Source organism: Protopterus annectens, chromosome 13.part0 (genome assembly GCF_019279795.1).
Source record: "Protopterus annectens isolate FY-2018-M chromosome 13.part0, PAN1.0, whole genome shotgun sequence".
Taxonomy (NCBI): domain Eukaryota; kingdom Metazoa; phylum Chordata; order Ceratodontiformes; family Protopteridae; genus Protopterus; species Protopterus annectens.
Window position 1 is genome coordinate 1,310,011,318 of NC_056747.1, and position 13,519 is coordinate 1,310,024,836.

General features: G+C 39.5%; 1 protein-coding gene across 2 annotated transcripts in view; it reads right to left on the reverse strand.

Moving 5' to 3' along the window:
• The window catches only part of MPP3 (MAGUK p55 scaffold protein 3), a 1,051,423-nt gene that overhangs the window by 629,071 nt on the left and 408,833 nt on the right, over positions 1–13,519 (reverse strand). For both annotated transcript variants that reach the window (XM_044055336.1, XM_044055335.1), the window contains exons 5-6: positions 9,688–9,768; positions 8,029–8,166 (exon numbers count right to left, since the gene is read on the reverse strand). In XM_044055336.1, coding sequence (XP_043911271.1) covers positions 8,029–8,166; positions 9,688–9,768 — 219 coding nt within the window. The remainder of the gene's footprint in view (positions 1–8,028; positions 8,167–9,687; positions 9,769–13,519) is intronic.

Sequence of the window (13,519 nt, forward strand, 5' to 3'; positions counted from 1 at the left end):
CATCAAGATTTTTCTTGAAGACTGCTAATGAGGAACTTTGCTTGACATAGAAGGGTAGCTTGTTCCAGAGTATAGGAAGTCTCTGGGACAGGAATCTATCCCTCCAGCATGTCTTGTTTATTGTGGTGACAAGGTTTAGGTCCCTAGAGCATGTAGCTTGGAGGGAATGGGATTTCTTTAGGTGTAGCATGTCCAACAGCCCTGGGTTTAACATAGCTTTATATGTTAGGCAGAGATCTCCTCGGAGTAGGCGATATGCTACAGAGTAAAGCTGGAGTTTTTTGAGACAGTCAGTGCAGGGCATCTGTTTGAGGCCAGTAATCCTCTTTGTGAGGTACTTTTGTGGCCTTTCCAGCTGCTGCAGATGTCCTGTGAGGTACATTCCACATGGGGCGTTGTACTCTATAATGGGTCTAATGAGTGCCGAGTAGAGGGGAACAATGGCTTCTTTTTTCCTGGATGAGAACCCTTTTGTGATGAGGTGTGCCACATAGAAGGATTTCCTGACTACTGTGGTGATGTGATTATCAAAAGAGAGACTACTGTCCACCTGGCTCCCAAGGTCTCTTATCACACATTCGGCATTAAGTAGACTGCTGTTTATGTGGTAGTTCATGGGTACAGAGTTTTTACTAAAGGGGATGACAATGCACTTTTTGGCATTGAGCTTGAGGCCATGCCTCTGACACCAGGCATCTGTCTCAGTGAGGCCCTTCTGTAGGATGTCCACATCATTTGGGGACTCGACCATGGCTCCTAGTTTGCAGTCATCCGAGAACTTCATTAGCCAGAGGCCTTCTGTGTTAGCCTGTACTTCAGAGAAGTAGATACCAAACAGGAGAGGTCTCAGGACTGAACCCTGTGGTACTCCACTTGTCACTGGTTTGAAGTCAGATTTGGAGTCTGCAACTTTTACAGTGTAGGTTCTGTCAGTGAGCCAGTTGGCAACCTATCTTGTGATGTAGGGATTTATACCTGGTTTAGTGAGTTTAGCTATAATTCCAGAATGGGGGATGGTGTTGAAAGCCTTGATGAGATCAAGATAGGCTGTGTGAACCAGCTTACACTCGTCTACGGCTTTGGTGACTGCCTCATAGAAGTCGATCAGGTTCAGAAGGCATGATCTGCCTTTCACAAACCCGAACTGGGTGGGGTCCAGAGTTTGGAGGTTACCAATGTCTTTGTTTATGAGTTCCATGATGATACGTTCCATGGCCTTGCAGACCAGGCTCTTCAGGCTAACAGGGCAATAATTCCCAGGATCAGTGGTGGCTCCCCCTTTGTGGAGTGGGATAACTGTTGCTGTGTGCCATTCAGTGGGCACAAAGTCTGACGTGAGACTATGATTGAACATGGTGCTTAGGTGGGGAGCCAGTTTGTTCTGAAGTTCGTGTAAAATGCAGCCTGGGATGTTGTCCGGGGATGCTGTGTTTTTTGTTTTAGAGAGTGCAGCTTTTACCTGCATAGATGTGATTACAGGGACTCTGCATTCTTCTTGTATAGATATGGGCACTTTAGGGGGTGAGAGGGGGGTAAAGTTAGCACTGAACCTGTCTGCCAGGATGTTGACACTGAACCTGTCTGCCAGGATGTTGACACTATCAGTTGGTTCTGTAATTTTTGTGCCGTTGTGCTGTAACTCAGAGCAGATCTGGGTGTTGACATTGAGATTCTTGACATAGCTATAGAATGCTTTGTGGTTGCCCTTAGAATTAGTGGTGATTTTGTTTTCGTAGCTAGCTTTGGAGGATCTTATAAGGGATCTCAGCTTCTTACTGAGGCTGACCAGGGAGCTCCTCCACTCATGGGATTTTACTCTCTTTTGCAACAGTTTCTTCCTTCTGTTGTACAGTTTGTTTATGGCAGGGAACCACCAGATTGGCTTCCTTTTTTGGAGGATAGCATCTTGGTTCTGTTTGGGATAGCACAATCCATGCACTCGTGTAAGTGCTTATAGAGTGCATTTGTGTAGGATTCAGCAGTCGTAACTGTATTGTCCATCTGCATGGGTGTCACGAAGTTCACTACTTCTGTCTTAAGAAGCATGAATTTGGCTTTGTAGAAATATTATACTGTGGTTTCCTTAATGGTGGGTGGGGGTGGGATGAGGCTATCTAGGGTGATTAGCTTATGGTCAAATCTGACCAACGAGGAGTTGACTTCAGGTGTGGAACACTGGTCACTCATGTTGGTAATGACTAGGTCAAGGATATTGTTGCCCCTGATGGGGGTGTGGATAAGTTGATATAGAGCACTGGAATTTATGAATTCCAGAAAGCATTGAGCGAAGGAGTTGGTACATGAGTAGTTTTCCCAGTTAATGGTGGGGTAGTTGAAATCGTCCATTATTAGGGTGTTTGGTTGAACCCTAATATTTTCCAGTATATCAAGAAAAGAGGAATGGGAATCCTGAGGTATGGTGGGGGATCTGTAGCAAACTACAATTTGGATATCAGTTTTGCCCAGAGTTAGTTGCACTTGGATAACCTTGGATGTACTATGCTATGCAACTAGCCAGGAGGTGTGGATATCCTTAATGAATATGGACACACCTCCGCCTTTGGTGTTCTGGTCCAGGTTAGATGGCCGAAAAGTGTGGTATGAGTTATAACCTGGTAATGCAGGGGTGCTCTCTAGAGCCTTGAACCAAGTCTCAGTCACTGCACAGATATCAATGTTCTCCATTTTAAGGAGTGCCTCAAGTGAGTGCATTTTGAGATTTAGACTTCTAGCATTGAGTAGCATTAACCTCAGTTTTTGCTTGCCTGTTCCTGCTACGGTGGTGAATTTGTCATTTGAACCTTGCCTAAAAAAGAGGTGCCTATCAGAAGACCGAAGACGCATTTTGTCAAATGCGTCTTGGTCAAACTTCAAATGTCGAAAATGCAAAACGACGAAGCGCATATAAGCGAATTCTTTCCCTGGGAAAGAAGTCGCTTGGCCACTTTCATCACTTTGCCTTTTTTGGCAATGTAGAGCGATCTTGGAGTTGGTATAGTTAAGTAGGGGTTTTTTTTTTTTTTGGGAACAGTGATTTTTTTTCCCTGGGAAAAAAATTGCTGTTCTGGTAGTTCGATGTGTTGTGAATTTGAACTTTTGACTTCGATATAACAACGTTCGATCATTTGATCATTCGTTGTTATAATATAGACCCTAAAAAAAGGCACTATAGGGGCAGCAAGACCCTTAGCCAGTATCCGGAATCCCAGGGGTGACATATGCAGGCCATCTCTAGCAAAGCACTGTGGTCTGTCGACCATGTCGTCCCAGGCAGACAGATACTGGATCCCCTTAGAATGACACCAGAAGCTTAGCCAATTGTTGTAGTCATCAAAGACAAAGACTTGGATGAAGGTGAAAATTCTCCTAGATCCCCCCCTGAAGATGCTACCTTTTTGAAATCCTTGAACTGATGAATTAGAGAAGGGGATGATCCACAGAAAGTCCTTCTCCAGACAGATCTGTGTTCCTGGAAGCCTTTGGTTCTGCCTCATCTTCATCCTGGGTGGGTGATCCACTCACTGACTTAATGACTCAACGGGTATCGAAGGACTCTTACATGGTGGAACCCATCTCTAAAAAGCCTGGCAGGATTCTGGCAGCACCAACAGACTGGAAATACTGGAGCAAAAGTCTACCCGTGGACGTGATGGTAGTAGCAGCAACCACGAAGAAGTCACTATCTGAAGAAAGCTTCTCAGTCCATCCTCCTAACAGAGAGTCTAGGACTGGTTTGGGAAATGGTCACATCCTTCAGTGACCTTTGCTCTTAGTGCACTCAATTATTTAGCCCAAGGCATCAAATTGCAGAGAGACCTGACCAAGGAGATCTCCAAGTCTCTCTCGGGTATCTTGCTTGCAGATATTCAGAAGACAGTGGTCTCCCACCTTTCTACCCATCAATCTGCTTCCAATGTAGCCATGCAACTGCTTTTCAATGCAGCTGATGGCATATGAGAGCAGCAGGCACCGACATTACCATTTGTCAGCATGCCTAGATGTGTCTATGTGATTTCTGCTGAAAACCTTAAGATGTATTTTGTTAATGCCCCCCTTTGATGGGTCCACCCTATTTGGACCTAAAATGACGGAAACACTAATCAAGAGTCAACAGGATGGTAAGAATCTGCTTCTCCACTCCCCAGGTGTCCTACTCTAGAAATCAGTGGGGTGGGAAGAAAATGTGGTTCAGAAAAACACAGAGCCCTTACCAAAAAACTCCTGGAGACAGATCTCATTGTGGCAGAGGAGAAGGAGGTAACAATAATGGACATTGCCCTAGAGGCAGAAGCGGACCACATAACCATAGTTTTTGCAGGCCCTTTACCAAGAAGCACTTTCAGTGTCCCTGAAGTAGACTCCCTATTGATGATATCTGTGCAGCAGTTACTTGGTCAACAGTTCATTCCTTTGCATCTCATCATAAGATGTATGAACAGTCTAGATCACGTTCATCCTTTGGTTCCACCATATTCAGGAATGTCCTTTGTTGAATCCACCCAAGTCTATATGCTTCAGAATCTGTTCCATAGTTGAAACAGATGAAAACAGACAACAATGGATATGAAAGTTAAGTACTTACCAGAATGATAGATCCATGTTGCTGATTTTCATCAGGTTCAACCTCCTTCCCACCTGTTTGTTTCCATATTGTCATGATAGGGTCGTTATGACTGGGTCGACTCTAGCATACCCTGTCCTTAGTGCCTGTTTGCCATAATGCTGGCATTTTTCTTCTCTCCTACATTCTGGGTTTAGTCTTAATCAGAGTTTATATGACTAGTATGCAACTAAGCGGGGCAATCTTGATCGGAGTTAATTAGATGGAGTTCGGGGAATTACAGGTAGGAGATGAGTCAGAGACCTGGAACCGAAGAGCTTCAGAGTCAGTACTGAGGTCGGATCCAGTCAGATCTGACATCCCATAGTTAAACTGGACAAAAATCAGATAACATGGATCTAGCCTTATGGTAAGTACATAACTTTCACTTTTATGACACTTACTCAAACATTCAGCTTAAGTATTTCTCGATCATGTCACTGTAGTTCTGATCGCATGTGACAGGGATGATAATAATCATCCTGATCACATGTGACAGGGATGACAATAATCATCCTGATCACATGTGACAGGGATGATAATAATCATCCTGATCACATGTGACAGGGATGATAATAATCATATCATCTCCTTTTTGTAAGCAGTTCATCTTGCAGTCTCCTGGAGCCCCTGGAGAAAGAGAACAGCAGGTTTTACAGCACCTGCCAAAATTGATGTTTTTTTTTCAAGTAACACAGTTTCCTTTGCACATATTTACTCTTTTGGAATAATTGTGTTGCTGTCACTGAGTAACAATGGCAGCTTTATTTTTTTCAGTTTCTAGTGCATGCACTCACTGTCATACCTGGTGTACAAAGCCTGCAACAGTAGAGTCTGATAATATATCACTTCAGATGCTTTGGTGGACGGTTGTCTTTGAATGGTCTATAGCCCTTTCCAGTGCATTTCAATGTGAACTAGCCTTTGGTACTGCGGACTGTTCACATGAAACGAGCTCTGCTTTTCATTGCTTATGGGATAAGGGATAGTGGTTGTGGAATGTGATGTTTCTTCTTTAAGCAAGAATACTGGGGTCTGTATCAGCTTATTGAAAGTTGATAAGAGCGAACGCTCTTTAATCGAACCTTAAACGTCGAACAACCTAAATAGCGAAGACACGGAACAGCAATTCTTTTCCCAGGGAAAAAAATCGCTTGGCCATTTTTGGGAGTTTGCCATTTCCTCCACTATGGTGTGATCTCGGAGTTAGAATATTTAAGTAGGGGGTGTGTGGGGGGGTCGAAGTCCCCTACTTTATGTTGTGTTTTCATTTGTTTTTTTTGTTTGTTTGTTTTTTTGTTTGTTTTTTGCAGAACAGCGAAGATAAGGGATAGTGGTTGTGGAATGTGATGTTTCTTCTTTAAGCAAGAATACTGGGGTCTGTATCAGCTTATTGAAAGTTGATAAGAGCGAACGCTCTTTAATCGAACCTTAAACGTCGAACAACCTAAATAGCGAAGACACGGAACAGCAATTTTTTTCCCAGGGAAAAAAATCGCTTGGCCATTTTCGGGAGTTTGCCATTTCCTCCACTATGGTGTGATCTCGGAGTTAGAATATTTAAGTAGGGGGTGTGTGGGGGGGTCGAAGTCCCCTACTTTATGTTGTGTTTTCATTTGTTTTTTTTGTTTGTTTGTTTTTTTGTTTGTTTTTTGCAGAACAGCGATTTTTTTTTTCCCTGGGGAAAAAAATCGCTGTTCCGTGTCTTCGCTATTTTGGTTGTTCGACATTTAGGGTTCGATCATAGAGTGTTCACTCTTATCAGCTTTTGATAAGCTGATATAGACCCGAATACTGTCTAACAAACTAGAAAAAATGGAGATCACAAGACTGTGATGGTAGAATCTATAAACCAACTCTTCCACAGCATAACTTAAGAAGATGTATCCAGAACTTCATTTTAACAACACATTTATGTCCAAACTCTTCTAAACTCTGGAATAGTATCCCCGCACAAATAAAACTCTCCAACGAACTCAGTAGTTTTAAACCACTGCTTAAACAGCATCTTAACCAATCCTGGTCCTGCACATGCTCATCACAAGGTTAAGACCTTGTGTTCACCATACGATATTCTCCTAATACTCTTCTTAAACAGAGTACTCTCAACCTCTCACTGAAATGACAAAACAATTTTTATACATAACTACTGCCTGTACAATCCACCAAGTTGCACATGGGCTTTCTCTTTAGTACTCCCACCACTGCAAAATCTTAGAATGTATAAATGTAACTACTGTATGTTTATAATGTAAAAAGAAATGTAACTACTCTGTGTTTAACTGGAACTAAATATAATGCATTATAAACAAATGGAGGTTTTCTCCCCAGGCCTCCGCTGAAAATGGGTATTACCCAGTTGGACTTTCCTGTAAAACAAAGACAAATAAATAAATAAACAATGAAAGAGAATGTGTCTACAAACAGGTATGGGCAGCTTTAACAGAATAAAAGTATGGCCTTGACAAATAGTACACATAGAAAATGATGGACAGCTTGATAGTGGTTCTGGTTCTGCTTGGTGGGTCTAGTGCAGTCAATGACAAATACAATGAATACACTAAGAGTAGAAGCAAAGTTGTGAAGGAGCTTCTTTGAGATGCCAAAGCCTCATCATTCCTCGGGTAGGAGGGTTTAACCTAAACCTCCTTTTTTATAATATAGCTAACTGCGATGTTCCTGAATCACCAGGCAAAGAGAATCTCCCCATACCCATGTTTAATAGGCTGTCATTTCAGTTTGGTATAATGCTTTTATATGGCCTTGATTTTTTCACATATTGAAATTGTTAGTTTCCCCCTAAACATGAGGCCAGGCCAGTTTGTTTTTTAGTAAGTGTATTACATGGATGATTTCACCAGTATCACCTACTTTGCAGTTAGATTATTTCTAGGTAGTACACACCAGAACATTTGTTTACTTCACACATAATTACTTATATCTGGGAAAGCTGCTCATTTCCAGCACCACTGTCAGACTCCATTTGCACAGTTAATGGTCCTCCCTTGTCAGTCATAGGACCTGGGGAGACATCAAGCAGAGCACTCCAGTTTCCTGTAACACCCCAAATATTCACTGCACTTTAACAAAGTCCAAACTGCCTACAGCTTTCTATCATGTATAAGTGAATGTGTGTGCATCCTGAAATGAACTGATGTCCCATCTGGAAAACAATAATTCTTTTCCTTGTGTTCAGTGAATGCAAGGACAGGCTCCAGTTCTCTCAAAAACTTGAAATGAATTAAGTTAGTAACTGGAAAATGAACAACATTAAACCATATTAACGACAAATCTCATTATGCGGTTATGTCATGCAAGCAGATATATTTAATTTATGACAGTAAGTGACACAGAGGAAAGAAAACCTCAGCAGTACCCCACTGCGATATATATACTAACTGAAAAATACTTTAAAACGATTCAGATACCAGAGGTTCCTTGTTTTTCACGAGGCGAACGATCTTCACTGATTCTTCCTCAAAATCATCATCAAGTATGTCTGGCAGTGGGGGGAGAACGGGGTCAAAATTCTTCTGTGCTACAGTATCGTGAACCATCAAAACCGCCTAGAAACCAGTAAAAACAAAGGGAGATGCTTAAAACAGAAATACTCTGAGGGTGCTATTATACATTCATGTCTTTTTTGAACTGTATGACTCAACTGTTCTTTTTACAAGGAAGTCTGGAACAGAATATGAAATTTATCTAAGAATTTAAGCTTTGCAGTATTGTATTGTGCCGACCAGGAAATCACAATATTAAAGTAGTAACAATGGATTTCTAACATAGCTCTGGCAGAAAGATAAAGTGCATTACACGATATCTGAAGCTGATCAAAGGAGACTTTAATAATACAATGATACAACTTAATTTTTCCTCTTTTGAGGCAAGCATAGATTAATGGCTGCAGTCAACATTGCTGAATGGTTGCAGGCATCATTTAGAACTACAATGGCTTTTTTGAAATTCAGTTTTCTCTGTGTGTGTGTGTGTGTGTGTGTGTGTGTGTGTGTGTGTGTGTGTGTGTGTGTGTGTGTTGTGTGTTGATAATTAATTGTTCATTTTAAATACATAACAGAATATGAAATATTTCTTTAAAAACACTGTACATTATGCATGAGTCCTTTTTACTAGTTGTTATTCTGATGTTTATTATTGAAAATTAGTTTAACATAACATGATATTATAAAATATCAATCTTTCTCATAGCATACTGGGATAAATGGTGTTATCTCAGCAGATAAAATTATTTATGTATCCCACCACGATAGTCACTGATAAGTGCACTCCATTTATTTGCTTGCAAAATAAATTGACTTTGTGCTAGAATTTTCTCAGAAGGAACTGTATCAGTTTATCTGATTAATCTGCACTCTCCATCAGGAAGAAAGACACATCATCAGTGCTTTCTCCAGAGCTGTCCTCACTTAGAGAGAAAGCAATCAGGATAAAGAAACATCTTCACTGAAGGGCATGGGGATACTGCAAAGTTCTATTTATAGATCCCACCTAGAAACAAGTGTGATACCTCAGATCTACAAAGGCAGGGCATTTCTTTCACTCCGGAAAACAGTTAACCCATTGCAAACATATTCAGAAAAATGCTGAAAGTGTTCTTTTTATTTTATTTTATTTTATTTATTTATTTATTCTAAAGATAGTATTGGGCAATAATAAACTAAACTCTAGCAATACAAGACAGTTGCTTAAGGCCATGGGTTTAATTCCCAAAGTGACTATATATACACTGTGAATCCAAGATGTTCAGTGACAGAAACGCATCTTCTGTTTTCCTCCTGTAAACAGGCCCTTTTTAGTAGTCTTACCTGAATAATATAGAGATTGATCGATCAATAAATACATACATATCTACGGATATTACAAATATAAAAACTACAATGAAATATTTTATTGTTTAAAAGCCATATGGAATTAGTTATCAGAAATCAGTTCCAAGATCACAGTTACTCTGAACGCCCATAACATTTTCTTCTATTTTTTACCGTAATATTACATTTTTGGTCTACTGAAATCAGGATACTTCTGAAAAGAGGAAAGGACCTCTAACTTTGACATAACAATGTTACCTTCAGATGTGGTGTTGACAGCAGCTGAATCAGCTCTCTTTCTTCACTGTTCAGTGTTCCATTCTGTAATTCCTCTAAAACCTAGAGAAGGGCAAATGTTGCCAGAGGAAAATCAAATTAAATGGTTATTTCAGCACAAACTGCTCTTAAAGCAACAACATGGTTTCCTTCATTAACAAAACTAACATTTATCAGGCATATTATTTCTAGTCATTGATCATTCTGTCCCTATGTAGGTCTCACCTTCTGTTTATCTGTATGTCTGCCTGTCTGTCCATCTATCAGTCTATTTATACTTCTACATATACCTATATGTCTGCCTTCTAACTATATAACTATCTGCCCAGCAAGTTCTGTGTCTGTCTTGAATCTTGAAAAGTTTTACATTTAAACCATCTGGAGAATAGTCACTTTATTTGCAGCTAAGATTTAGAAGGATGGAAATGCTACAGAAGATTGTTATATGTAGCCAGCAATAACAGTAAATAAACTGCTAAATTCAGATGTGCAGCATTTGTACAATGGCTTATAAGCAAATGCACAGAATAAGTCACTGTGAATTAAGGATAACTAGATAATGCAGTTTATTTTTAACATTCTAGTAAAACGAACTGAGACTGCTTACACATAGTCATAAGTGAAAATATGTAATACTAATAAAACCAATGCTAAAGTTAAAGCAATAAGAAGCTAGATAAACTGGCATCTTAATCAGAATTACTTTCTCTACCTTGCACTGTGTGCCAAGATAGGTCCTGGCTTCTCTGTAATCCTAAACTGGATAAAGTAGGTATCTGAGAATGAATGCATGAAAGAAAGGTAAACTTTGCCTGCCCAGTTTGCTTTGCATTCTGTTGCTCTGTCCGATTGAATCTGATCAGACTGAATTTAAACTTTTTCAGCTCATCTAACCTAAAATGAACATGGAAAAAGTCAAAACTATACCATGTTATATCCCAAAGTGTTCTGACAATCGTGGAGTCATACCTCTTAACCTCTTAGAGCAAGAAATCTGGACAAAGCCATAAATAAAAGTGGGACAAAGGCCCAAAAATAGCCACATTTTTTTTTAAATATTGCTCTTAAAACTTAAAAAGTTGATGGAATAACAGGCTTTACATTAGCATGAATTTTCTGAATGATATGAAGTCTGAAATTCAAATGTCTGTCATTATTTTTTAACTTCAATTTGTAATGATTTGCCACTAATTTGCCAGAAAACTGCAATTTTATGAAAAACGGACAAAAAAATATGAGGCAAAAATCTGGACATTCTGCGAAAATCTGTACAGTTGAGAGGTATGTGTGGAGTCAATATATTTTAGCAGGAGAGCATAGTTAAAGGCTGGCAGTTAGCACTCAGGATTAAGGTTATTCATTGTTAACAAGTTCCTTCCGGTAACTCAAGGTTTGATTCCCTCAACCTTCATTTGCCTACTGTGTGACTCTGAACAAGTCACATAAGAAGACAGTGCTCTGGTGGGGAAAGTGGGCTAGGTGCCTCAGTGAACACCTTTACCACATTCCTAGTAACTACCTATGAACCTATTACAGATCCTACCTCAGGCTGGAGGTTGGCACAATGCTTAAAGTATTTACATTACTGACACAAAGTGCAGCATTTGATTCTCACAAGGGGTAATTGGCTAGGCTTAAAATGGCCCACAAGGGCAGTGAGCCTAGTACTAACCAATGAACCTATAAACAACCTAGCTCAAGTAAAACAGTACTGGGTGGAGGACTTATTTTCACTCAGTATAATGACAGCCAGCCACCATCATCTCATTATAGGTTCAGAACTTTATTCTAGGTAATTTGTCTGGCTGACCTTTAGGCACATAGCCACTGCAATTCCCATCAAATATTTGCTTCAGACTGAATATCATTCACAGAATGAAATAAAATGCTAAATACTTACATTACAAAACAGTTGACTAACCATACAATGAAAGCAAAAGTGTTTATTCTGGAACCAGGTAGATTTGTTTTATATTAACATAGTTTATTATTTTGTTTTTGTTTTTTTTACTCTGTGCAGTTTTCATTCATTTTGTGGCCACCAGTTACTTCTTTTTAATGTCCTGGTTTTCAGAGTTCTGAGTATATGTCTTTTGAACACATGCAGAAAGTCCAAGACAAAATTCCTGTAACTTTTGATAAGAATAATTTTTCCTCACTTGACCTGGTGGCCACTGTTTCATGGGGAAGCATGGAATATACTAGAAGCTTACTTGCTTCATCTAATGAGTTTGCTGGCAAGGGAAAAAAAGGGAGTGGGTCTCCATGTGGAGGCTAATTAAGGTTATGGCTATAGCAATAAGCTCTTCAAAGTACATTAGCATCTCTTTTTTCTAATCAAAAAGATGGCCATTGTTTACATATGTTGTTCTTCTTACTGTATCTATAAATAGCCTCAAGGAATTTGTGATTCACCATCTAAGTGTTCCATTTGTAGAATGAAGTAATAGGGCCAATAAGGTCTAGGGATAGTTGGCAGATAAGGATGAAGTACTGCCATTTAGGACACCTTCTGATAACTATTACTTGTCAACAAAGGATGGCTATTTTTATGGGTAGCTTGGCCATTTTTTCTTGTTAGAAATGGGACAGCACAGCCAAACTCCACTCCAGTTACAGATTTGGTATGGTTATGGCTTGCTGGGAAATACCATTATAGAACTGGACCACGTCCCTCTGGTATATATTCATACAGGAAACAGGCCAGCCATCTCACAATGCATGAGTAAAAGAACTCCCTGTTCCAGGAGTAACTAACCACATTTTCGATGAGTTGCAAGTGGTTCACAGGACCCTACATAAGAAAGTAAGCCTGCTCCTAGACACACTGTTAACTCGTAGAAGTTTCCCCATCCATATGAAGGCACCAGTTCCATATTTGTGGTCCTGCTCAGAGAAAGATCTCCTCTTGAGGTCTGCTTAAGAAAAATGTCAGAAAATGACTGGCAGTAGATTTTAGACAACATGTGAGACTGCAGTATTTAACATTTTTCTTAAAATTTAAGTACTCTATTAGAAGTGAGAAAATCAATTTCTACAAGATGGATGTTTCTGAACTTCCTACTGCCTGGTTCAGTGGTTATGGAATGATTAGTTTTATTTATTTATTTACATTTATTTATTTATTAGTTTTGCAGTTAATAACAAGATGCACGCATACCTCTTATCCTCTGACCATTAAAAACATAGCAGAGGGTCTGAAAGAGGAGCACTTTTTATTTTTCACTATAGAAAATCTTCAAGTGCTAGACCCAGTATAGTTAGTGGTAGTGAATCTTTGTATAGACTGAGTTTATGTATTAAACAAAGTATGTACTTATAAACAGATGCAGTTTTATGAGGAACATTGTAAATCTATCAGGAACAAGGCTAAATCTGAGGGTTGAAATCAGAGTGCCATGCCTAAATCATGGCAGTCGTGAGGTATGGCTGTACATCTAATATAGTTTAGTCCACTTATAATCCAGCATATACATTACTATAATGACTTGATAATAACAATTGCTCAAACTGGTGAAAATTACCTGTTTCAAGAAAGCCCCCATGTCAGGAGTTCTGCATGCAAATATAAATACTGGTTATGCTAATGGGTCTGTGAATTCAGATATGGTTGTGAATTCACCACAATAGATACACACTATGGGACAGTCTTCCATGTATTAAAAAAGTGACTAATTCTTATTTTTGAAAAACCTCTAGCAAAAACTAAAGGAAATCCAGTAAGCATATTTGGCACTATACCTCTGATTTTTATCGGGGCCCAGTGGGGGTATGAAGCATTTTTAAAGACTGTCTTCAAGAATAAATGCTATGG